This window comes from Salvelinus fontinalis, chromosome 5 (genome assembly GCF_029448725.1).
Source record: "Salvelinus fontinalis isolate EN_2023a chromosome 5, ASM2944872v1, whole genome shotgun sequence".
NCBI classification, from domain to species: Eukaryota; Metazoa; Chordata; class Actinopteri; order Salmoniformes; family Salmonidae; genus Salvelinus; species Salvelinus fontinalis.
Window position 1 is genome coordinate 41,584,075 of NC_074669.1, and position 24,540 is coordinate 41,608,614.

A 24,540-nucleotide genomic window follows, 5' to 3' on the forward strand; every position below is an offset into this window, starting at 1 on the left:
ATATTTATTCATACAATTTCTATCTGCAATGCTGAATGCTAGTACCCTGGTCTCCCTCTGCATCACTCTACCCAGGGCGACTAATGATGATGTAATGTGATCAGTAGTTGAGTTGTGCTAGGATAAAGGATTATAGTACAGTAGGTTATGTACAGTCAGTGTGGCAGTGATATTTACAGCCAGGGTAAGTGGTCGCCGCGGTCAAGCTGTTCTCTGTCTACTAGTGAGTCTGGGTTAATCCTGAAATGATTGGGACTGTATACAGTTGTTTATATTTCTGTTGTGTGTAGTATTTTCCAGAGACTTGTTGATAGAAACATTTGCTGAAAATGACTACTGTGATGGTACATTAATACGTTTTTTTTTAAGTAATACAGTGTATATATACAGTACCGGTCAAAAGTTTGGACACACCTACTCGTTCAAGGGTTTTTCTTTATTTTTACTATTTTCTACATTGTATAATAATAGTGAAGACAACTATGAAATAACACATATGGAAACATATAGTAACCCAAAAAAGTTTTAAACAAATAAAAATGTATTTTATATTTGAGATTCTTCAAAGTAGCCACCCTTTGCCTTGATGACAACTTTGCACACTCAAGGGTGGCTACTTTGAAGAATCTCAAATATAAAATATTACACTTGTTTGTTTACTACATGATTCCAACTGTGTTATTTCATAGTTTTGATGTCTTCACTAGTTTTCTACAATGTAGAAAATAGTAAAAATAAAGAACAAACCTCGAATGAATAGGTGTGTCTAAACTTTTGACTGCTACTATATATCATATCGTTTTATATCGTTTTTATTGTCATTCTTACAGCAATGTGATCATTAACTGCAATAAGGATGATGATTAATGTGCCTGAAAAAGATTGAATCAAACCTATCATTAGCTCATCCATGTGTGAAACGTGATTTGATCACATTACATTTCTAGTCCTTTCTCTGTATAACCTCTTATGGGGCGATGCTTTGAAAGTATTTGATTAAATTGTCCTAATTTGCATGTAAATGACCCCTTTGGTGTTATCAAGGGCGACTAGTTTCAGTGCCCGAAAGAGATCTGCATTGCAGAAATGACATCAGGTGAATTGTTGTGTAAGAAGTGTGCTTTGAAACAGTTAAAGAAAAAGAGGGCACAGAACACTTGAGAAAATGTGTTGTAGCTGTGTTGTCCTTCTTTTGACGTCTTTGACCCCAGTCCATCTCAAGGTAATCAGCTCTTGCTTCACAACTTCAGATGTAGTCAATAGGTTTCTATTGTTTGACCTAACGGCCTGGTAATGGCCCCATATCAATCATATGAACCTAAATGAGTTGATTGATTGGGGTGGAACAGTAGTTGTTTGCCTTCTGAAGTGTTTGTTTGCTTGTGTTCTGTAACATGAAGTGCTTTTGAATCTGAGAGTCTCTCGCTTTTTTTTAGAACTCGGGTTAGATTACCTTTGAGGGTGTGCTGTTACACACAGTGTGTGTGTTCCAGCTACACGCATGTGCGCAAAACACACACACACACACACACACACACACACACACACACACACACACTGTGTGGCCGCAATTCACTTTCCCAGTAAACAATGACAGTATGCTCCTTGACTGAAGGGTAAGAAAGGAGAGATTAAGAGCGAAAAGGAAGGACATTTTGAGATTCAGATTCAGAGTGTTTAAATGTCCGTTTTTACATGGTCTATGGTCCCCAGCGTTGGACAGCTGGGTGTCTGGGACAAATTCCCACTATCAGTCACATTAACGCTATTTGCCAGTCAACAGCTGAGAGCACTTGATAACTCCCTATCATTGGCATTACAGTAACATTCACCTTTCACCTCCCCAGTTATACCACTACCAGTAATCATACACAACACCCCCTCAATGGCAGTTCATTTTATAGGTGGCATTTATGAGGCTGGGGCAGTTTTAATCCCTGATCTGTTCCTAAAATAACTCTGTCCCACGCCTAGGCAGAGGCTAGAGGGGAAGTGAGGGGAAGCTATCCCCCCCCCCACCCCCCCTCAGTTTAGCACAAAGTCCTGTCTGTTTTGGACGCACGCCCTGCCTGCATGACCCACCATCTGAATTCACTTTTGGTAATGTTGAGGGATTGTTAACGTTTTGCTAGGCTGGCATCTGATAGGATGTTTGAGTGCTATGGTCAAGAAGCTTCCATTTGGTTGTGCATTGAAAAGGGCTAAGAACGGGGGGTGATATTGAAAGAGTAGACGTACAACGACAGAGATAATGGTATTGGCAGATAAGGGGGGAGGGAAGGTGAAGAGGGTAGAAAATGATTGGGATAGAGGGGGGGATTTGGAAGAGGGGAAGAAAAACGATGGGGAATGAGAGCACAGGAGAGGAGGAAAGGCGAGAGTGGTATCCTAAAGAGGGAGGGAGAACTCCTCCAAGGCAAGGATGTCTTTCTGCAGCAGAAGAGAGGGAAAAACAATCTCAGCTGGCGTCTGGCGAATAATCTGCTTGCTTTTCTTTGCCATACCTCTTTCTCTCCCTCCTCCTTCTTTTCCTCCTCCTTCCCTTCCTCCCTTTCTCCCCCTCCCTTCTGCTCTGGCTACTGTGAGACAAATCACTCCAAAGGATCAGTGCATATGCACAGAGAGAGAGAGAGAGGAAGGGGTGGGAACCCAAGGGAAAAGAGGAGGGGCATGAAACCTCATACACACACACACACACTCAGACACGCCGGTGGACCAATCAAGAGTGTTGTCACCCCCCCTGCAAGGGCTGTGGTAGGCTGGGCCAGGCAGAGGCAGCGTATGGCTGAACTTAAGGACCATGCTCACTCCCAGCCCTTGTTGTTTTGTGTCTCTCCATGGTTGTGCAGACACGACTCAGTAGTATGAAGATCCAGGAGCTGCCTAGTAGCTGTGAAACGGCCGACAGGAGGGGGGTCATCGGCCGGAGTTCGGACCAGGAATGTGGCGAGGACGTACCCCGCTTGGACCTGTCAGCGCTGACCGACGATAACAACTGGGGAGGTAAATCTTGAGTCCAATCCCCCCCCCAGCCTTTCTTCCCCTCTTCCACACACTCCCTCAGTCCTTCCCTTCCTTCTAGGCAGCACATGGGTGTCTGGGTGGCAGCTGCAACCCTCCTGCTCCCTCTCCTCCTCTTGTTGTGGTGGCTCCTTCTGCGTCTTCAAGAAGATTTATGGACTCCGATGCTCTTAGAGTCTCTCGGCTTCTATATCTGGAGAAGCTGCACCGTTACTGAAGGCGTTGTGCTTGTGTACACAGCTTGGCGCATTATATTGTATTTAGATGGCAGATCTTTTTATTGCCTTTTTGACAAATGTGCCTCCTGTTTCATCAGACCACATGGAGTTTTTTTGTTTACAAGTGATGGGAACAGCATAGAATATTGTGTTGTGCGTGCTGCTACCATGAGTTATTGAAGAGTGAAAGAGTGAGTATATACAGTTTGCACATGCTGCTGGCATGTTTCGCCTTTTGGTTGGCAGTTATTGTGCAGTTTGTGGGTTGTGAATAGCTTCAAGATTGCTTACAACAATCATTAAAGGGGAAGATTACAGGTGAAAAATACTGTACTGTTTAAGGGGCGTTGAGGTTTTATCTTTTCTTAAAGGGATTGACATTGATCTTGTTTGATATGGTCTGGATCTATTGTCTTCCCATTGATATTGCAAACGCTCCTGGCATTTCGTTTTTTAAGTGCGTATGGTGTGTGTGTGTGTGTGTGTGTGTGTGCCTGCATGATTAGATTAACCCTAGGAACAATAAGTGTGTGTGTGTGTTCATTAAGGTTAGATTTCAACTCTGCACATGGCATTGGATGTAAGCAATGAAGTGTGTCTATTTGTCTATAAGGTATTGAATCTCATTGGTCATGCATAGTTTATACAAAAATAGACAGAGGTATTCTATTATTCATTAGTCTATCATGGGCATGTCTGCTTGTTTTTGTTTTGAGTGAAAGAAATGTCAGTCAAAAAGGACCTTGGAGAGATTTTCGCAGCCATTCAAAATGTTCAATATGTTTGTTAAATAACTGCAATACAGCGGATTTCGGGGGATTAAACCATGTCAGAAAAGAGTTTGATATTAGAAAATAACCATTTTATTTGAGTTTCTCTGTAAGCTTTAAGTCCATGGTGCAACAATTATTAGCAGCATGTTGTTGAGTGGGATCGGAGTATCAGGAAGGAAAGGCTGTTCGATGCTGCACAACTTGTCTGATTGTTTTTGTGAGCGATTGCGTAAGAAAGGTCGGAGGTGGGTGGAGTTTGAAAAAGTGTGTTTTTGTACACTAGCGAGACTGAATGCAGAGTTGTTAGATTGCTTATGTTTGTTTGCACAGGGCAAGTTACCTGAAAGAAGTCCACTTGCAGTTTCAGACTTGAAGGGACATGCATGGGCACCATTTTTTATAGTAACTTGAATATTGGAAACTAAATAATCTCCTGCGTGGTTGCTCGGTGCAGGCAGCAGTCATGCCCAACCCAAACTGCCTAACCCCAATGGAAATAGGTCACACCTTAAGGAAAATATTGTTCAAACATTTCCTTTGGACTCAGTATTTCTTCCAACTCAAACAGCACTGTTTGTCTTGAATTGTGTCTCTAGTACAGTACCAACGGAGCAAAAAGCACTCAGACGCCCTCTAGTGATCGGGATTGAGACATGTTTGTCCTATTTAGCTAAGGAGCACTGTGTAAGCCTGGTTCTTAGTCCTTGTTCGCTCCAAAGTGAGTGTGATAGACAGATAAATATTCAGGTAGTGTCTGTCTGCATAGAAATGCTAACTTATGCACTCAGTCAGGGCTGCAGCCAATGTGGGTTTGGTGTTAGGGTTTTTGGCAGTGCAGGCAGCGCGTGTGTGTGTACACACACGCACATAGTGTGTGTTTTCTGGAGAAAGAGTGAGAGGTATCACCAGGTGTTGTTTTCTCACAGCCAGGAATGGAGAGATGAGGAGAGGTGAGGTGAGGGAGGACAAAAACAGACGTTGTTTTTAAGTCACATTCTGCGTGTTACCTGGCACAAAAGAATCCCATGCTACAGGAGGTACCTTCTTAAAGGCATAATGCTTTAGACTCCTCTGAGCTACTGAGAGTTACAACTCCCAGTGGAGTGCCGATAGACCGTGACATGACGTTCCCATATCACAAGAAGCATTTCTCCTAGACGCAGGCAAGGCAATCAGAACGCTTGGATCTTTTGAAGCCAGAAGAAGAGCAAGGCTAGTCAGAGCTTGGGTTTTGAGTGTTTGATTAAACAACAGTGAACTTGAGTGATGTTCGGGGTCTTTTTGTCTGGCAGTAGGTCCTTTCTCTCCCCTTTAAATATAGAGCCATGAGACTAAGAGCGTTTTTGTTATGCATAAGGTATATCTGTAAGTACCTGTGTCCTGCAGAGGGGGTAAGCAGGGAAACAGATGAGGTTGTTGCAATAGGAATGGATGAGGTAGTCATGGTTGGGATGGTGGATGGTACAGTGGCATGAGACCTTTTACCCAGTGCAGTCTGTGCCAACTACAGTCATGGTGAGCAGATATGTGCTGTGTGCCAGCTCCACGTACATAGAGCTAGTTAGAGTAGAGGACTTGTCTACTACTGTGTAATGTCTCTGTCATTGGGAATGATGCACTATGATTCTCATTTCACCTTTCGCATGCAACAGAGTGACCGGGCTGGATCTTATCTTCTTTTCCGCCCTCCATCTCGTCTGTTCTTATCACCTTATTTTTCTCTCTTCCTCCAGATTGCCCATTCTTTAGCGCCCCTTTCCTTGATTTCAAAAGTGTTTTCCAGTCGAGTTATTATGAGGGTAAGTGGCATTCTGGCATTGGAACCGGGACTTGTCTTGCCTTGATACAAATAACCCATTAGAGACAGAACAGAGAGGAAAAAGGCCAAATGCCTGTTGCATGACCTTTTACTACTGCATGGCAACATCATTAAACAGTGATTGGGCATATTCTGCTCCCAACCAATCACATCCCAACCTTTAGGGGCATGACAGCATGGCATACCTCAACTACAATGGGCTGGATGTTATGCTGGTTGATTTAAAGACCTCATTTGAAATTCCATGGTGAATGCCCTATTGGCTGCTTGGCTGTGTAAGCTGACATAATAGGTTAAAACACGTTGAATTGTTTGAGAGGTTGACCTGTTGCTCACTGTCATCTAGTAAACCCATACGTAGCAGTGTTGATTGGATACATTGTGTGAGGCAACCTTCTGCCTAGGGAGACTAGGCTACTGCTCCCGCGCCTCCCGCGCCCCAGGCAGTCCCGACATGCCTTGAAAGACCGTGTAAAACCGCACGTAGTCCTATAGTAGCATACCGCGCACACACTATGTACCTTCCAAGCCAGCACCTCCATGACCCGAGCCATACTTCATAGCCTAAGTCTCAGTTATGTAATTTGTGTTTATGAATTATTATCGGGGTGACAGTTGTCCTTTTTTTGTAAACAAACTCAAATCGTTGGTCAGTATTAGACAGCTACTGGTATGTAGTTACAATATCTAAGGAAAACCTAGTATTTACTATTATTAAAAAAAAGCATTTTACAAGTCGAGTTAGCTATGAACGTTACAGCAGTAAAATTTAATTATAATTTACAGTCACAACTTTACTGCGGTATATGTATAGCGCCTTTATCTGCTTTATCACTTACAGTGCAAACACTCGTCTGGAAAATTCGCAATCAAAGAGTTGCAACTGTAAACTCAACATCTAACATCTAAGATGAAAAAAATTATAGTAGACAGCTAAGTCTACATATTTGCTAGCAATGCGCGTTGGCTTGCCAGCTAAACAACTCGCCTTATAGCAGCAGACAGCTAACGTTAGCTGGCTTTCGTGATTATTATCTACCGTCTACAGTCCAGCATGCACTACTAGTCGTGCTGAGTGAGGAGTCTATGTATGGGTGCCTTCGTAAATTCCCTCTGGCAATCTACTCCGATTTCAGAGCACTCTCGTCTGAGTTTTCCAGAGCGCAGAATAACTGGTGAATTTATGAACGCTCAACACTCGTTGAATATGGCTGGTGTCAGTAAACGTCGGCAAAAAACATCGTAATTAAATTGTTGCCAGCAGTTCCAACGCTCCGGATAACATCAATTCAGCCTAACCAGCTCTGCTAGGGCGAAAAAAATTGTCAGAAGGAGGTGTTCTCTCGTTTATGTCTGGAAGTAACTAGCAAGCTAGTTAACTTTAGCCAGTTAGCGTGAGTGCTTGACAGCTGTTGTGAGGTCAGAACGCTCCGATCAATCCTACTTCTCCGCCAGAGCGTCCAGTGTGCGCTCTGAACGCTACGAGAGCGAAACGCTCGGAATTTGAACGTCCAGAGCACACTACGAGTGCATTCTGGCACTCTAAAGTGAATTTACGAACGCATCATGTATACCCTATAACACGGTCCAGACACCAAGTGTTAGGCTACACACTATAGGAACATATTCTCAATCCCTTAGTGAATGAAAATCGCACACAATTCCTTTAATTCAGAAACTCAAGAAGGCAACATGAAAGCAACTTTGTTACAGACCTCTGATGTTTTCAAATATGTGCAGCTGCGCGTCATCAGCTGTAGCAAAGACAGATAAGACTGACCGACAACCAGGAGCCAATATTAACCGTTACATGCATTTGTCAGCTAATGATGCCACTACTTTTATTCTGTATAACTCAACTCGTTTACAATATTGAGATATACAGTAGATATTTGTATTGTTGGTGTGTTGCTGTAGTCCAGGGGTGTCAAACTCATTCCACGGAGGGCCTAGTGTCTGCAGGTTTTTGGTTTTTCCTTTCAATAAAGCCCTAGACAACCAGGTGTGGGGAGTTCCTAACTAATTGGTGATGTTAATTCATCAATCAAGTACAAGGGAGGAGCGAAAACCCGCAGACACTCGGCCCCCCGTGGAATGAGTTTGACACCTGTGCTGTAGTCGGATGGATCAGAGGAACGGATAGGGTTTCCACTAGTTATCACAACCACAAAGTCAAAATCGGCTACAGTGGTAACTAGTGACGACCAGCAGATAGGCCTATGTGCGCGAGAGAATATCAACAATATGCGTCAAAATTACCCGGGGAAATTCGACCTGCAATTTGTAAGCAAAACTGTTGTAGGACTACTATTGGTCACTTTGAAGTGACACAAATGGCAAATTAAGCTTTTATCTATCCATTTCGAGATATGTAAACCAACAACAACAAAAAAGCTTTTTTCTTTGGAAATTCGAACCCAAATCACTTCCCATATGAGCCCCAATCCGCCCCCCTTCTTAGAAAAACATGCATGTGCAGCTACAGGGTGTGTGTGTGTGTGCACGTGGGTGTGCATGTGTTCAAAGAGTGATTCCTGAATTCTGATGCTTCTAAATGTTTACATTGGTGATATGGAAACCTGACGTTGTTATTGCTCTCACCTTCCCTTCTGACTATGTTACCTCTCCAGTGTGCAGTGTAGCCTACATGGTCTCCGTTTTCCTGTGGTACAATACCGTGGTTTCTCTCACGTCCACACAAGCGCACGTGCAGGCGGCTACATACAGTCAGTAGAACAATACTTGGCTGAGTGTTGTATTTACAATGCTGTTGTGTGGTGGTGGCTTAGGCTATCTGAAGTGAAGCCTTCCCTCCTCTCCTAGCAACAACAGCCTGTGTGCTCCACTGATCTGTGATACAGTACAAGTCCTGCTGTCGGTACAATGCCGTGGTCTTTCTCTCTCTCACTCACATACACAGTCCAACAATATTCTTCCCAGTCACTCTCCGTATAGCCTGGTCCCATATCTGCTTGCGCTGTCTTGCAAATTGATGACAACGACCATAGGAATTGTGAAGACATCACAAACCGATATGGGACAAGGCTAACTCTGGAGTCACAGCCGTTCCATTCCTCTACCAGGGAGACCATGTCTCCTGCATTATCCCAACCAGAGGCATCAAAGAGCAATCCAATTTATGTATAGATTGCGATGGTCAGAGACATCTGCATGGTTATTTTCACCACAGTGTAATTAGTGGCGAGTCGGAGTGGACTCTGGCTGGGGCTGAACTGAGGCCAGGGGCTGGGGAAACCAGCATGGAAAACAGACGAATGGGTCTTTAAGCCATTAGTTAGTGGTGAAAGTTTTAGTGAACAGCTTCATCATGCAATGCCGCAGTGACCTTTAGGGCGCTCAGATGCGGGTGCCAAGAAGGTGTTGCCGAGGTGACGAGCGACCGCCATGTTTAGACTTAAAGTGGGGGTTGATTCATTTGGATCCAATCAGTTGGATTCCCGCTGCTTACTGCTTGCCTCGTCCCTTGAGACGACAATCAGATAGGCAAGCTGTTATTTTGCTGTGTTCTACTTAGACTACACTTTGTCTATGTTTAGAGGTGTTTGTAGTTCAGATGTTGCAGCCAAGCAGGGCCCATGTTGAGCTCTAGCTGTGTTTGAGAGAGAGATAAGCCAGTGTTTGTCGACTGCTGGTAGAGCCGGCCAAGTTCCACAGGTCACTCCCTCATCCCTGCCCACGGTCATGTCTCTGCCGTGTGTGTGTGTGCAGTTTTTGTCATTGCATCACCTTTTGGATTACTAAGCTTTGGGATATCAACGTGTGCAGAGTGCAGTATGTTTTGGAGTGGTCCATCTAACCCACTTTTAGTGTGTGTGTGTGTGTTTTCATGGAGGGTCTGTCATTATCAGACTAACCGGTGTTATTTTCTGTGTGCTCCACAGAGCCAGTCCCGGCCTACTCGTCGTGGCAACGGGAGAGTATGGACAGCGAGGAGGCGTGCATTTCGCCCCAAGTGGGGGGCCGCCTGATTCGCCAGCTGATTGAAGAGGACAGCGACCCCATGCTGTCCCCCCGTTTCCACGCCTACGGTCATTGCCAGCAGTACATAGATGACACCGAGGTGCCACCCTCGCCGCCCAATGCACACTCCTTTGCCAGGTGAGTAACCAACATGGACTTACAGTACTGTTGACTTTGGGGACTAGTAGTGTGTGTGTGTGTGTGTAGGTTTGTTTGTGTTACTGAGTATGTGTTACTGTTTTTGTGTGGCACTGTTTTATTTACAAGATATGGGAGTCACATAATGTGTGATTAGATGTGTGTTCATGCATGTGTGTTTTTACAATGGGTGGTCATCAGATTGTGTGTTTAGAGTAAAGGCGTGTGCATACGTCCAACGTGACTCTGTGTCCATAGCAACAGGCAGTCCTTCTATTTCTATGGCTGTGTCTCTATCCTGCAGTCGGAGAAGGAGTTCCTCTCTGGGCTCCTGCGGTGACGACGACCAGCAAGAGCTGACCTCAGTCCAGCTCTCCAAGAAGATCCACGGTCTCAAGAGGAAGATCCACAAGTACGAGGAGAAGTTTGAGGAGGAGCGCAAATACAGGGTAAGTAGTAGACCCTCTGTAGCTGAAACATTGGACAGCAAGGATAAATGAGTGAGCCACTTTCTGATTGATTTCTAAAGTAGCTACAGTATATCAGAGAAAGCAGGGCAGCACAACTAGCTTATTAGGAGATATACCAAAGGCATCCAAAGAAATGCACAGAAATATAAAATGCCATTTATAAGACACGACTGGCTTCCTTCAAAGTAAACACGATTAGAGAGTTCATAATGAGAGCTGATGGGAGGGGTGTCAGGAATGGGGTCAATTGATAAAGTCAAGATGTTGTGGGAAGACGTCAAACTACCAACTGCTGCTGTTTGTGGATTAAGATTAATCATGTTGTTGTTGTTTACAGCCCTCACACAGTGACAAGGCTGACAACCCAGAGGTCCTGAAGTGGATGAATGAACTGGCCAAGCTCCGCAAAGACCTGAAAGAGCACAAGCTCCACAAGTCTGAGGAGGACCTCCCTCCGCTGACCCGCCAACGCAGCAACACCCTGCCCAAGAGCTTTGGCTCCCAGCTGGAGAAGAAGCCCCAACAGGAGAAGGCGCCCAAGCCCCCGGTAGAGAACACCCTGGAGGGCGTCCAGAACAAGCTGCAAGAGAAGAGGGAAGAGGTGGGGCGCCCCGAGGACGTCAAGGTGAGATAGGAGCCGCCTAGCCGCTTATTGTAAATGCCGGGCTACTGTTAATAGCTAAATGCTATTGGTTAACGGCTAAAGGCGTCTTCCTTCTCTGATAGGATATGACCCGGGAGCAGATTGGCGCTGAGAAGGTGGCCTTACAGAAGGCTCTCCTGTACTACGAAGGCATCCACGGTAGACCAGTGAGTGTCTTGTCCACTGTCTCTTTTCTGCCCCCCCCAAACTATTTCATAGAGCCTTCTAGATGCCCACCCATCTGCCTGAACAGTAACTGATAGCTAAGAAAATTCCAACAAATGCATTAAGTCAGTCTCTGTACAGTGGAAAACCTGACCTAGTTTACAACTGAAGAGTGAATAATGTCTTGAACCAGGCTGTTTGTGTGTGTGTAGAGTGCAGAATGTGTGCACACAGATGTGTGCTTTGAACTATGCAATCTTTTCAAGCAACTGTCGTGTCTTTACTATCATTAAATGAAGACTTTTAGTTATTAAAGATTCTCTGTAATTAGTATTACGCGATTAAACTGATTAATCATGTAACTGTAATTAACTAGGAAGTCGGGGCACCAAGGAAAATATTCAGATTACAAAGTTATAATTTTCCTAATATAACTTTTCAGATATTTTATATCTGATCAATTAGTCTTCGAATGAATGAATTATTTACTTTACGTTAGTCTCATTCCAAACATTGTAAATTGTTGGTTATCTGCACGAACCGAGTCTTCACTATGAGTCATCCATACATCCATTGTCTTAAATCATTTATTTACTAAGTAATTCACAGAAATGCATAAACAAACAAACAAAGTAAATATGGTTACAAGAAATGATAGGAGAATGTGCCCTAGTGGGCTAAACTGGCATGGCGGCTTGTTAGACAAAAGGGGAGTGGGGGTCAGATGAGAAGTTACTACAGAGTTGATAATTATAACAATTGAAATGCTAATCCTTTGCACATGAACGCTCACTCATTCGGGAACAATTGCAATCAATAAATATATTTACGCTCAGTGTGTCGTCGGGATCTCTGCTGAAAAGTTAGTTTCTGTTGGAGAGATTCCGTCCTCTCTCTCTCTCTTTCTCTCTGTCGTGGTTAGAGTGGATAGTTCAGAGTGACATTCATTCATGTCGTTATGGATAGGTGTTTCGGCGGTTGTTGTTCTTCGCTTTCAATGAGACCGAATTCCTAGCTGCAGACTAGTAATTAATATCAAAGACTTGTTCTTATTCTGTCGGTATCGATAGTCTAAGAGTTTAACCACGTGGTATGGTTAAAAGATTCAGCAGTCTGGTCTCAAACCTTGGCCCTCTCGTTATCGAGGTAAGCTGGTCTGCAACCTTTGTCCTGTCGTGATTGAGAGAAACATGGTCTGGTGATAGAAAACCTGAGTGGGGGTTTTATTCGGAGTTGCAGAAAAGGGCCTGTCCCAGGATGCCCGACCCTAACTGGGCTCATGGGCGGTCCTTTGATTTAGTTAAACTCAAAAGGGAATTGGAGTTTCCTTCATTAAACAGTCCAAAATCACATTGCACAATTTTACAAACAGTTTCATTCTCACTCATTCATCTTATACAACAATTAGATGTAAACCTCATATCTGAGGCTATTATATAAACAGCGTTATGGTAATGTGGCCGCACCGTCTCCCATGAGCTCCCCCAAGTTGTAACAAACGGACCAGTTCGTAGCTGGATTCTTCACCGATCTTTTATACCTTCTCCGGAACGTAAATGTTGTTCGGGCCTCAAGTTCTGTGAGGTGGAAGAAATTCCTTTGTTCTCTATGAAAAGGCACTCTGTCTCTATACTGTGGCCATGAGGAGATCATCTCCTCAGGAATTTACGACCTCTCTGACCACAGCAGCCTAGTTGTAGGAGGCAGGGAGAGGGGGATGGGGCTTGCTGTACCCAAGAGGGCAACGTCATGACACAACCTAGATACAACGTTGGCTGCATTTACACAGGCAGCCATATTCTGATATTCTTTCCAGTAATTGGTCTTCTGACCAATTTACATCAGATCTTTTCACAGCAGACCTTTTTCAGAGCTGATCTGGTTGGTCAAAAGATCAATTAATGAAAAAAATATTAGAATATGCCTGCCTGTGTAAATGCAGCCAACGTTGTATCTAGGTTGTGTCATAACGTTGCCCTCTACTAAAAAAAACATTTGATTTGAATTGATAAGGATGGAATCTATGCCCTAGCTAGCAGAGTGCTATTGTAGTGCCCCAGGGGAGTGCTATTGTAGCGCCACAGGTGTGTGCTAATGCTAGCTAGCTAGCGGTGTGCTATTGCTAACAATGTGCCTTTCCCCCTTCTCTCTGCCTCTTCTCTAGGTTACCAAGACTGAGAGACAGATCATGAAGCCGCTGTACGACAGATACCGCCTGGTCAAACAGATCCTCTGCAGAGCTTCCACCATCCCCGTCATTGTAAGTATAGCTGGCTGTCTTTGCACTCTCCCTTCATTTTCTCCACAGCAGAGTTGTTCCTGGGTTTCTCTTTGAGGAGCTGGTGGTAAAGGTCACCACGTAGCATTGGCTGAAGATCAAGCTCCTTTACGTGGGCACTTAATCCTAACAACGCTAATGTTAGCATTAGGCTAGCATTAGAATCCATAGGCGGGACTGTATGTAGTGGCTAGCCATAGCGCTAGGTTAGCCTCAAGGCCAATGCCCTAAGCCTAAACTCGGTTTAAGCGGCTCAGTAGATCCACAGGTTCTTAACAGAGCTCAAAGGTGACAAGTTGGGGCCACACCAACTCAGTTGGCCACAGGGAACTACGAACACATACACACGCACACCACAGCTGTGCAGACTCTCCCTCTAGACTAGAAAGATGGGTACGGAAGGGCAGAAAACACTTCAACTATTCAGATTCTCATCAGATATAGGGATTCGCTGAGGCTGGATTCAAACCAGAAGGGGATAAAAAAATATATGTATAATCTCACAATAACCTCTAACCACCAATACATTAAAGATTATTAGAATATATTTTTCCATTGTAATACATTTCATCTCCATATGGTTTATTTAACGGGTATACAAGAGGACATTTTAATGTTTTGTCCCAGTTTTCCCCTTTAATTTCTTGTGTAAACACTTTGATTACGCAATATGTAATCTGTGTTATGAACCTAATGTACTGTACAGAACACACTTTATATAATAGGTTTAATCCTCATTATATAAATTGGAGACCTAGCAAACGTTTATGTACTGTACATGGTGGCATATAGGGTTATGTCAACTGCTGAATTCATTGTGTTAAAGAGCTGACTCGTGATACCCTTATCTGTTTGATCTAAGACCCTGTTACACAGCCTGCCTTTCAGAGGCTTAAAATCACACGAGAGCCTAGTGCTATGTTTTCACTGAAGAAGCCTATTATGGTCGTGACAAGGTCCCACAAACAAGAGCAGGTCATTCTGATCCTAGTACTTGGTACAGGTTCCAAAACAAGCATGGTAGTGTTCAGCAGAAAATCCTACAGTGACAAACCTGATCCAGGATCAGTTTGTAGTGGATGCTATTCAGTCAGTTTCTCTATGTGCTCTGTAGTCAGAGCTGAACTGGGGTCAGTTCTCGAGTGGTAACCCCTCCTTGTTAACTCTCAGGCCTCCCCCTCCAGCAAACGCAGAGGTCCTCTACTTCAGCCCATTATCGAGGGCGAAGCCGCGCTCTTCTTTGACGACATCAAGGTGAAGACACACTGCTGCTCGTGCTCGACTAATCAGTGATCAGAACGCAACTCCCTCCCCCTCGTCCCCTCCAATCCCCTACTCCCTCACCTATCAACCAAACCTGATTGCAGCCTGTGGATTGGGAGGCCACCCATAGCAATCATAGCACTCGTTTTGATTCAATATCAACTTGGTTTTTGATGCTTAGATTGCTGCTTCATGACTTGTTAGATTGATTGCTTTGGGATCAACTTGATAGTGTGTGAGAAGGACTAACAAAGCGACTTGCCTGTGCATGGTGTGTGTCAATGTGTGTGTACACCAAAAATAAATCAGATAACCAAATGATCCAATCAAGCAAAAACAGGGAGATCGTCAAGTCAACGCTGGTCTTGAGATGCTCATCACGTGTGTGCTGATATTTGTGGATGTATTAGAATAGTTTTGATTTGAGACAATCTAAAAGAAATTCAAAGTGGAAAAATGAACATGTATTAGACATGTATTAACCTCATCAAACTTGCCTGTGCCTGAAAAATGACTGAATAAATGTGTCTTTGTGCTCTGATTCCAGTAACATTAGATTCACAATACTTGATTCTCTTGCATTAACCTAGCTCTTGACCCTGGGGGTCCCTTGACAGCCCCATGGCGCTATGATCAGTTCACCCCAGCATCGCTCACCCTTTCCCCCCTTAACCCTCCACTGACCTACCCCTTTGCTGGTTTTGTCACCATAGGAAGAGGAGGATGGCTCTGAGGATGACTCTGAGTCCAACAACAAGCCCCAATGCCAGATCACAGGGACAGTGCGTCCAGACTTCAGTATGCTGGGCTTCCTGGACCAGCTGGAGGAGGAGACGGACGGCTTCATCTCGCCCGTCGACGAGCTCTCGCCCTCCAAGAACACCACCGACATGCGTCTGTCCAACCTGCATTCGGCCACCATGTAAGCACCCAAACCGACACTGACCTCTTCTGAATTGCCCCTGAGGGGATAAATTGAATTGGATTAAATATAATTGACCTATATCTAAATAATCTGGATGGGTGAATAACATGGACATTGTAGTTTAGATTGTAGAATTGAAGCACTGCAATCATTAGTAGTCTCATGTTATTGTTGATGTCTTATCAATTCAAGTTAGCTGTGGTATTTCATGTGTTTAGAAGAACGTTCACTTCTTAAACAACTAAGATTGAAACAACTTGAAGGATTTTAAAAGCCTTTTAAAGTCAAAACAGCCTTTGAGGTTCAGATGCCTAAAGCTGTGTTTGTCTCTCCCTCACACACAGGCCGGAACTAGTGGAGCAGCTACAAGATGCCCGGGAGGAGAAAAAGAGAATCCGCAAGAACCTAAGAGAGTTTGAAGATCAATTCTTCAGGCAAAACGGCAGGTAAGATGACGTTTCCGGTTTTGTTTCGTGTCATAGTTGGACTAATTGTAAACAATTAGATGATGCGAGAACTCATGATGTACTGTCCTTCATCTTTGGTTGCACAGCCATTTTGACCGTCGTCCATTCAGCTAATGTTTGTATTTTGCTTCCTCCCACTTGCTGTTGCCATAGAAACGTGCAGAAGGAAGACCGCTCCCCTTTGGCGGTAGAGTATAACGAATACAAGCACATCAAAGCCAAGCTTAGGCTGATAGAGGTTCTCATCAGCAAAGGAGATGCCTCTAAGTTCCTCTAAAGAAAATAAAACATCAAAGACTGACAGAGGAATGAATGAGGCTCCGTCTCAATAAGAGATGGACCACACCAGCCCATGGAAAGGAAAACCATCCATAGCAAAACAGATACACCTCATCATCCCTCACAATATTTGTATTTTCTTTCTTGTGCCAATTGTGCCATAGACACATTTGGCTTCAGGAGATGCCAACATGTTGCCCCCTGATGAATCCCAACTGTAGAAGGGGAAACGGTATGGCTTAGTTACTGACCTGAGAGGAGTTGGAACTGACATGTAGGTGCTGCCCCGGAGGCTACTCCATCTTGTCTGTTGTTTCCCTCGTATAGAAGAAGAACCCCGGAACTCAAAATGTCAGGCATCTTTGAATGAATACTAACCTAACGTAGCAGGCCTTAAAAGATGCCTGAGCAGAGTCCCCACATCGATTTTTCAGGGGAAGTGGAGGAAAATACTGTATCCCTGAAAACCGGAAGCACCAGCATTTTCCTGCCCCCGCAGAGTGGACCAAAACCAACCTTTTTTCAAAGGAATATATTTAAATTTTTTATGTGCATCTTGATATTGATTGATACCAAGAACTACCCTACATTGAATAGTTATCACTAATTTAAAGTATACATTTACGAAGAGTGTTGTATTGATTTAATTTATTTTTCTTCCTTTGAATGTTTATATGGTAGTTCATATAGACTTTTATATTGGATTTTTTTTTAAGTCTTAAAATGTGGAGTATAACATTAGATTTGGGATTATGTACTTTAAGGTATTGCCATTTTGAGAAACAAGATTTTGTAATCAGAAAAATTAAATGAGGGGATTGTGTATTTTTGTAAGAGGGACAGACAGTTACAATCTGCATGCAAACAACCAATCAGAGAGCCAGTCTAGCAGAGTTCAGCCAATTGATGGATTTTTAAAAATGTAACTCATGATTGGTGCCATTTGTCGCATTGACGTGCAAGTTGGAACTAGGAAACTCTGAAATTTTCGACTTGCAAACTAGTTGAACGCTGCACATGTATAAATACAACCAGTTAGCAAGTTGAACATTTCCGACTTTCCTAGTTCCGACTAGCACGTGAACGCGGCAATAATCTCAATGTTAACCTAGGAAAAACACACTTGTTGTCATCATCAATGCTTATATTTGTTTGTTTCCAGAAATTGTGTGTATTTTTAGCAAAGCTATGAGGAAATGTCAGAGGAGTGTTCATTTGTTTAAACTGAGAACTAGAATGCAGAACAAATAGTCTATGATCCAAAGAAAATGACTCGGTTTGCATACCAAAATAGTGTAGTGGATCAATGTATACAATTTCATGAATTATTGTGATCATGGTCGTCAGTCACTTATGAATTTGACTGCTTGTATATTATTTTGCATTGGTGTGTTTTCTTTTCCTATTCACTTTGTGTGAAGTAAGCTATCCTGTCTTGAAATCCGTGGTATATTTTTGCTCGCACTTTTCAACACCAACAAGGGCCATTTTGTGTGGAACATCCATCCTTAAAGAAAAGTCCCAATAACTATCAAAATGGCCACCAATCCCCAACGCAGAACCTTCAATACTCAACCAAGGCATGCTGCTTTCTTTCTTTATGTAGGTATTTTATCATGGCCTATTTGTTCCTTGTAAATATGGATCCAGATCTATGTTTACATTGCTAAGTGAGCAAGTACATTTTTCCTTTTTTCTCCAAAATGGATCATTTTAACAGTGCGACTTTCGTTTTTATTGAATGTAAAACACTGGTGGACATAATGAATTATGGGTGTGTACATTTTAGTACATAAATTGTATATATAAAACCAAACATATTTTTACTGAGTTTGTTGGCTTTGGATTTTCATTGGTGTGTTTGTGTGGTGGTGAATTGGTGTGTTTGTGTTGTACTGAATTGGTGTGTTGAATGTCAACACATTTCACAGGGAAATACTACAAGAACACATCAATGTCATACATGTAAAGAACATGGCAATTTCATTCATATATTGGTTGAACTCTACAAAAAAATTAATTTCTTTACACAAAGTCCCCTTATATGCACCTCTCATTTATCCACAAGCAAATCCTTATTCCCAGACCAACCTATAAAATAACTTCTTGATTTAAAACACAACTACAGGGCAAGCTGGAATCACGTTTTATTTGTTCAGGAAAAAAAATAGAAAGAAAAAATAATGTCATCCATTTAAAAGGTACAAAATTAAATATGATATACTTGACACAATCCAGTTATAGATCCACTAATAAGCCCTTATTTGCAAACATTGACCCCATGATTTGGAATTGTCGCCATTACCGTGGTGAAATAAGAATAATAAGGAATGAATAGGCTTTTCCCCTAGCCTGGTCGCTGATCGGTTTGTTGTCTTGCCAACTGCTTTAGTCAGCGAAACAGCACAAACGGATTAGGGACCAGGCTATAATAGAACACACAGCCTCCCTCAGGTATTGCCCTAGCTCAGCTTTGAATAAACAAAAGATCACTATGACATTTGTTTTTTATGTCATTGTCTACACAGAGTGACAAGAGTTATAAATCAAAATAATAGTAATTATTCCCCGTGGGCACATTTGTGGCTATTGATGTATTAAAACAAAAGACAAACAAGGAGACCAGCCGTCCCTATAAATAACGACATGTTTGTCTTAACCCCAGTTACAGTGGACATGGCTTAAGAGAAATGGTATACGATACAATACCTCCATTGGCTGAGATGTTCGGTAATAGGACTGAATAGGCAGAATGTATAGACAAAGTTATTTTTAATCACTTGCATATCAACACACGATCCAGATACACTTGAGAGAAGAGTAATTGAAGTAATGGCCGGGAAACGATGCAGAGATGTTCAGAGTGCAGCGTCCTCGACCCTCATCCAAACGGCATTACATTACTGAGCTGTTTGCTTCAGTTTGTTATTGCTAATAACATGACCCAATATAATCTGTTCCTTACATCTAATTCTGCAGGTCAAATTGACCAAGCCTAATGTCGTTGGTCCGAATGCTGTGTGTCATCATAGAAGGAACCGGTGGGAACCATAAACAGATCATCTGTAAATCAACCTATTATCCGCCAGGCTACGAATGTGCACTCATTCTGACCTCGTGGCACCAATAGATCTCCCAGATTGACATTGAGATGATTTATTCCTAATCTGGGGTTACAGGGATCAAATACATTTGGATTAGCTGTATTTCTGTGTTTTGTTTATAATGTAACGATGAGGTGTCTTTTTAGCGTTTCCTCTCGACAACATGCACACAGACATTTTAACATCCATTAAAAACAAAAAGACTTCACCAATACTACTGTAATAAAATCACTCCAACGGCATCGCAATCAAAGAAATATTGATAAATGTAAGATTGAGGACATGTAAGTAACTCCAGTCGGTCAGGTAGTCTTTTTAATGTAGAAATAGACTGGTATTGTGGGTATGGCATTAGAACGCCATGTATTTATTGGGCTTGAGTATGGAACTGTCTGCCTGCTGTTAACTCATGTATTAATCTGGAATCATCTGTCCCCAAACTGACCCAAGATCAGCGGTAAAAGGCCAGACTGATGTATTAATCTGGTATCATCTGTCCTCAAACGGACCCAAGAACAGTGGTAAAAGACCAGATACCAGGTTAAGGGCTTTAAGGGCTTCAATGTTCACCTCCGACATGTATCATTTTTCAAATCCCCCCAAATTATTAAATTCAATAAATTATCTTAAAGCAACAAAAAAGCTGGTTTAATTAAAACTGTTCAAGTTATGTACATCAATCTGCATAGAAGACAATTATAACTCAAAATATATAATCTCTTACTGTATAGGGAACGTGCTATGGAATAGCAGCCCCCTTCCCACTACCCATCCCCATTCACAGGGTGTTGTTATTAAAGTACATTAGCATTAGCAGCCATGCTAATTCCCCCTGGTCCTCCAGGCCTCTAGGGGGAGCCACTGACCCAGCCACTGGGTCTCACACCAGACTGAAGCCCTCGTACTGCTCCACGGCCTGGGTGAGACGGTGGTGCAGGGTCTCTTTGGTCTGGTAGCGGGGCATGTCCAGCAGGTTGTAGCAGGTGTGGGCCACAGGCAGATAGTGCTCCTCGGCCGACGTGGACTGGATGGCGATGCGGAGGCTCTCCATCCCATGGATGGGGATGCGGTCACTGCCCGTCAGGAATACTGGGGTAAAGGGGAGGGCTAGTGTTAGCATTAGGTATAGTATTATAGTTGAGAGAGGGAGGGATAGCGTTAGATGTACAGTATCGTCGAGGCTGATACTCAAGCAGCTTTCTTTCCTTGTAGCGTTAGAAATAGATAACATTGAGCTTGAGCCACTGGCTAAGTCCCAACACTAGTAAGTGCCTATTTAGACCTTGAGTAAAACTACATATTGTCATTGTGATAGTTTAACGAGGTGTTGGCTGAGGGCTCTACTCAGTATTTACATTAGAACCGAGGACTCTCGTATTAATACTTACATAAGAACCGAGGGCTCTACTTAGTACTTACATAAGAACCGAGGGCTCTACTTAGTACTTACATAAGAACCGAGGGCTCTACTCAGTACTTACTTAAGAACCGAGGGCTCTACTTAGTACTTACATAAGAACCCGAGGGCTCTACTTAGTACTTACATAAGAACCCGAGGGCTCTACTCAGTACTTACTTAAGAACCGAGGGCTCTACTTAGTACTTACATAAGAACCGCTTCTTCTTTTCCAGAGGGAACTCATGGAATACCTCCCAAAACATCCTCACAGTCGGATGAGTGGCTGAATACTCTCCTTTGTAAACCGCATTCTGTAGTAGAAAAGCCAAAACAACATAATATGGTTCTATTATATTAGGGACAGTTATGTAACTGAAGTTGGCCAACTGCTAGGACTACTATAAAGCATTCTACTTGGTCACTATCATTAAGTGTTATTCAGAGTTAGAACATGATTCCTTCATATGTGACAGCCTGTGGAATTCCTGACAGAGCTGTGTGTGTGTGTGGTGCATACACTCACACACTTGTGTGCAGACCCTTTACCTAGCCTAACCTAACCCCAGCATTCAAACTTCATACACATTTCCCACATTCTGAGCAGTGCTGTGAAAACACCCCGCTTATGCAAGAGTCCCCATCATGTTGTCAATATCCTGCACACGACACTCGCAGTAAACACAGATCACAGACCCCTTACAATCATCTGAAGACATCAACACGCTAAAAACAAACTAATCCAGGAGAAGCCCAGTGCACATTACTTACGGTGACCCTGACCTTTTCAACTTCCTCCATTAGCCAATGGCTAATCCCCATGCCCTCCCCGGCTCTGCCCTCAGCGAGCCATACATGTCCCGACGTTCGAACTTGACCAGGCAGACGCTCAAACTTCCTGGTTTCTGACTGGGGTTTTGTCTAATTGGCTTTGCCCTCGGGAACTGCCTGGTCAAGACAGGTTCGTTTAAGTGATGGGTCAACAATTATTTTGATTAGTTTTGACACTGCTTTGCAGTATGGCATCAACTGTTTTATTATATTTCACACCCTCCCATTTTGATGTTCTCCGGTAACAGTATGTAGTGTCAACACCCGTGTTTTCCATGGATGTTTGACTCAGTGACTGACTGCCCTGGGGTGTATTTACTCTCACATTCTCCATCATCTACCATTTAGGGTTAGCTTAGCATTAGCCCTCACATTCTCCATCACCTACCATTAGGGTTAGCTTCGTATCACCTACCATTAGCGTTAGCTTCGTATCACCTACCATTAGCGTTAGCTTTAAAGCTCACCTTCTCCATTTCCTCCCAGTTATAGTTGTTGTTTCCCACCACCATGGCCATAAGCTCGGAGGGCTGGAACAGCGACAGGATCTTCCCACCACACACCTTCAGGAACCCAGAGGAGAAGGCCTGGTACAGCTCGCTCACAGAGTCCCTGAACATGTACTTCAGGTAGGCCTCCACAAACTCCTCCCTGACACAGAGAGAGACACACAGACAGACATAACACAAAGAATATTGAGTGGCCATAGTGTTAACCGTCCTAATTTTGGAGATCCAATCAGTAGTCTGGTTGTAGTTAATGGCCAGGGCCAGACCTAACCTTTTGTGGGCCGTATGCAAGCACTCTTAGCAGCAGATAGAAACATTTTACATTTTAATAATTTCCTGCAACTCTACAAATTTTGCCATGGGACAGAGAGAAAGTTTTGCAGTTGTGAAACTAATTTCATGAAATTCAACTATTTAACATGGGACGGAGAGAAAATGTTGCAGTTTTAAAGCCAATTTCCGGCACGTATACACATTTTGCGATGGGGTGGAAAGAAACGTTTGCAGTTTCAAAGCTAATTTACTGATATTCTGCACATTTTGCCATGACTTATGCTATCTGTCGTTCTGCCCCTGAACAGGCAGTTAACCCACTGTTCCTAGGCCGTCATTGAAAATAAGAATTTGTTCTTAACTGACTTGCCTAGTTAAATAAAGGTAAAATAAAAAAAATAAAAATCTTCATATGATTTTTGAGTGAGAGTAATTCCCTGTAACCCTTTCATTTGTTATTGCTGAAACCCCTGCCTCTCTCATGTTGCTGCACTAATACTACACACACACGTGATGTGACAAGCCCCTCCACCTACGGCCATGCCACACAGAGGGGTTGTCAGCCCTAAGATGGCCACCATGGTGAAGACTACATGGCCCATAACCCACTGCTCTACAGGTCAGCTGGCCTGAGTGGCCTCTTATGGTTTAAATGAATGGTTTCCCCACATGGAGAGCAGCAGGAGCTGCTGAAGACTATCCAAGTGCCATAGAACTGTTTAAACAAAGGACTTCGCTTCAGTTTGATGATTGAATAAGTTATACTCTGACAGAGCTAGGCCTTTTGATTTAGTTTGTCATTACTCTATTATTTGATTAACAAGTTTGTTATTAAAATGAATCATATGATGCAAAATACATCATACGGGGATGATTTCTGTATTTTGAACATTACATATCTTGAAAACTTGATTGCTGACAAGCAAAACATTTTGGGACAATGTCAACAATGGACAAATGAAACAAATACCAAAAGATAGTTTTTGGGTGAAATTTTCCTTTGAGGCTGCGACTGTACATGTTGTTCCTGTGACTGTCAGCATAGCTTCATTCTCATGGCAGGCCTATCCCCTCAGGAGGGGAATAGGGATTTGTGAGTATAGAGAGTAGTAGTGAGAGCAGCACTAAGGCTGTGTCCCAAATGGCACCCAATTCCCTATATAGTGCACTACTTTAAAGGGAATAAGGTGCCATTTGTGATGCAATCTAAAGGTCTCTCCCAGGAGGAAGTGTCACAGGGGAGGTGTTCTGTGTTCTGGAGACACGCTCTACTGGGCAGATTGGAGACCCTTGGTCACTGCACCGGCCAATCAAAACAGATTAAAATAGACCATACATAACCCACCACCATAACCATCTATAATTGAGATCCAAAGGTTTACCAGATGACATGGGACTGAGACACCCATCTTGAATTTTAGTGACCATTAAGGGGCTGGGTACTGTGCATTCTGCAATGTGGATTGGAGCTCTACTCATTAATACTTTCATCCTAGTAATAAACAACCATGCCAGTTAAAGGATGGGACTTTCCCCGATTCATTTCACTCATTTAGTCAGGAACTTAACTGGTAAAGAACTTTATCTTTAAAACAGCACATGACTGGATAGAGAGAGTCAACTGTTCCCTTGCACATGGGATAGAGAGTCAACTTTTCCCTTGCACATGGGATAGAGAGTCAACTTTTCCCTTGCACATGGGATAGAGAGTCAACTTTTCCCTTGTACATGGGATAGAGAGTCAACTGATCCCTTGCACATGGGATAGAGAGTCAACTGTTCCCTTGCACATGGGAGAGAGAGTCAACTGTTCCCTTGTACATGGGATAGAGAGAGTCAACTGTTCCCTTGTACATGGGATAGAGAGTCAACTGTTCCCTTGTACATGGGATAGAGAGAGTCAACTGTTCCCTTGCACATGGGATAGAGAGAGTCAACTATTCCCTTGCACATGGGATAGAGAGAGTCAACTGTTCCCTTGCACATG

The 24,540-nt window shown here is 43.2% G+C and overlaps 2 protein-coding genes across 3 annotated transcripts in view; one reads left to right on the forward strand and one right to left on the reverse strand.

The window, feature by feature from the left end:
• Positions 1–18,270, forward strand: part of fam13a (family with sequence similarity 13 member A) — a gene marked incomplete at its 5' end in the record, with an annotated part of 79,771 nt that extends 61,501 nt beyond the window's left edge. The window contains 11 exon segments of the mRNA XM_055923430.1: positions 2,850–3,003; positions 5,746–5,811; positions 9,734–9,950; positions 10,255–10,399; positions 10,758–11,045; positions 11,147–11,230; positions 13,393–13,488; positions 14,677–14,760; positions 15,483–15,691; positions 16,039–16,140; positions 16,315–18,270. Of these exon segments, the coding sequence (XP_055779405.1) occupies positions 2,850–3,003; positions 5,746–5,811; positions 9,734–9,950; positions 10,255–10,399; positions 10,758–11,045; positions 11,147–11,230; positions 13,393–13,488; positions 14,677–14,760; positions 15,483–15,691; positions 16,039–16,140; positions 16,315–16,438 (1,569 nt within the window).
• A 300-nt stretch (positions 18,271–18,570) lies between these two features.
• Positions 18,571–24,540, reverse strand: part of herc3 (HECT and RLD domain containing E3 ubiquitin protein ligase 3) — a 33,284-nt gene continuing 27,314 nt past the window's right edge. For both annotated transcript variants that reach the window (XM_055923431.1, XM_055923432.1), the window contains 3 exons: positions 22,239–22,422; positions 21,152–21,254; positions 18,571–20,633 (listed from right to left, as the gene is read on the reverse strand). In XM_055923431.1, the coding sequence (XP_055779406.1) occupies positions 20,425–20,633; positions 21,152–21,254; positions 22,239–22,422 (496 nt within the window). In that variant the 3' untranslated portion in view covers positions 18,571–20,424. The remainder of the gene's footprint in view (positions 20,634–21,151; positions 21,255–22,238; positions 22,423–24,540) is intronic.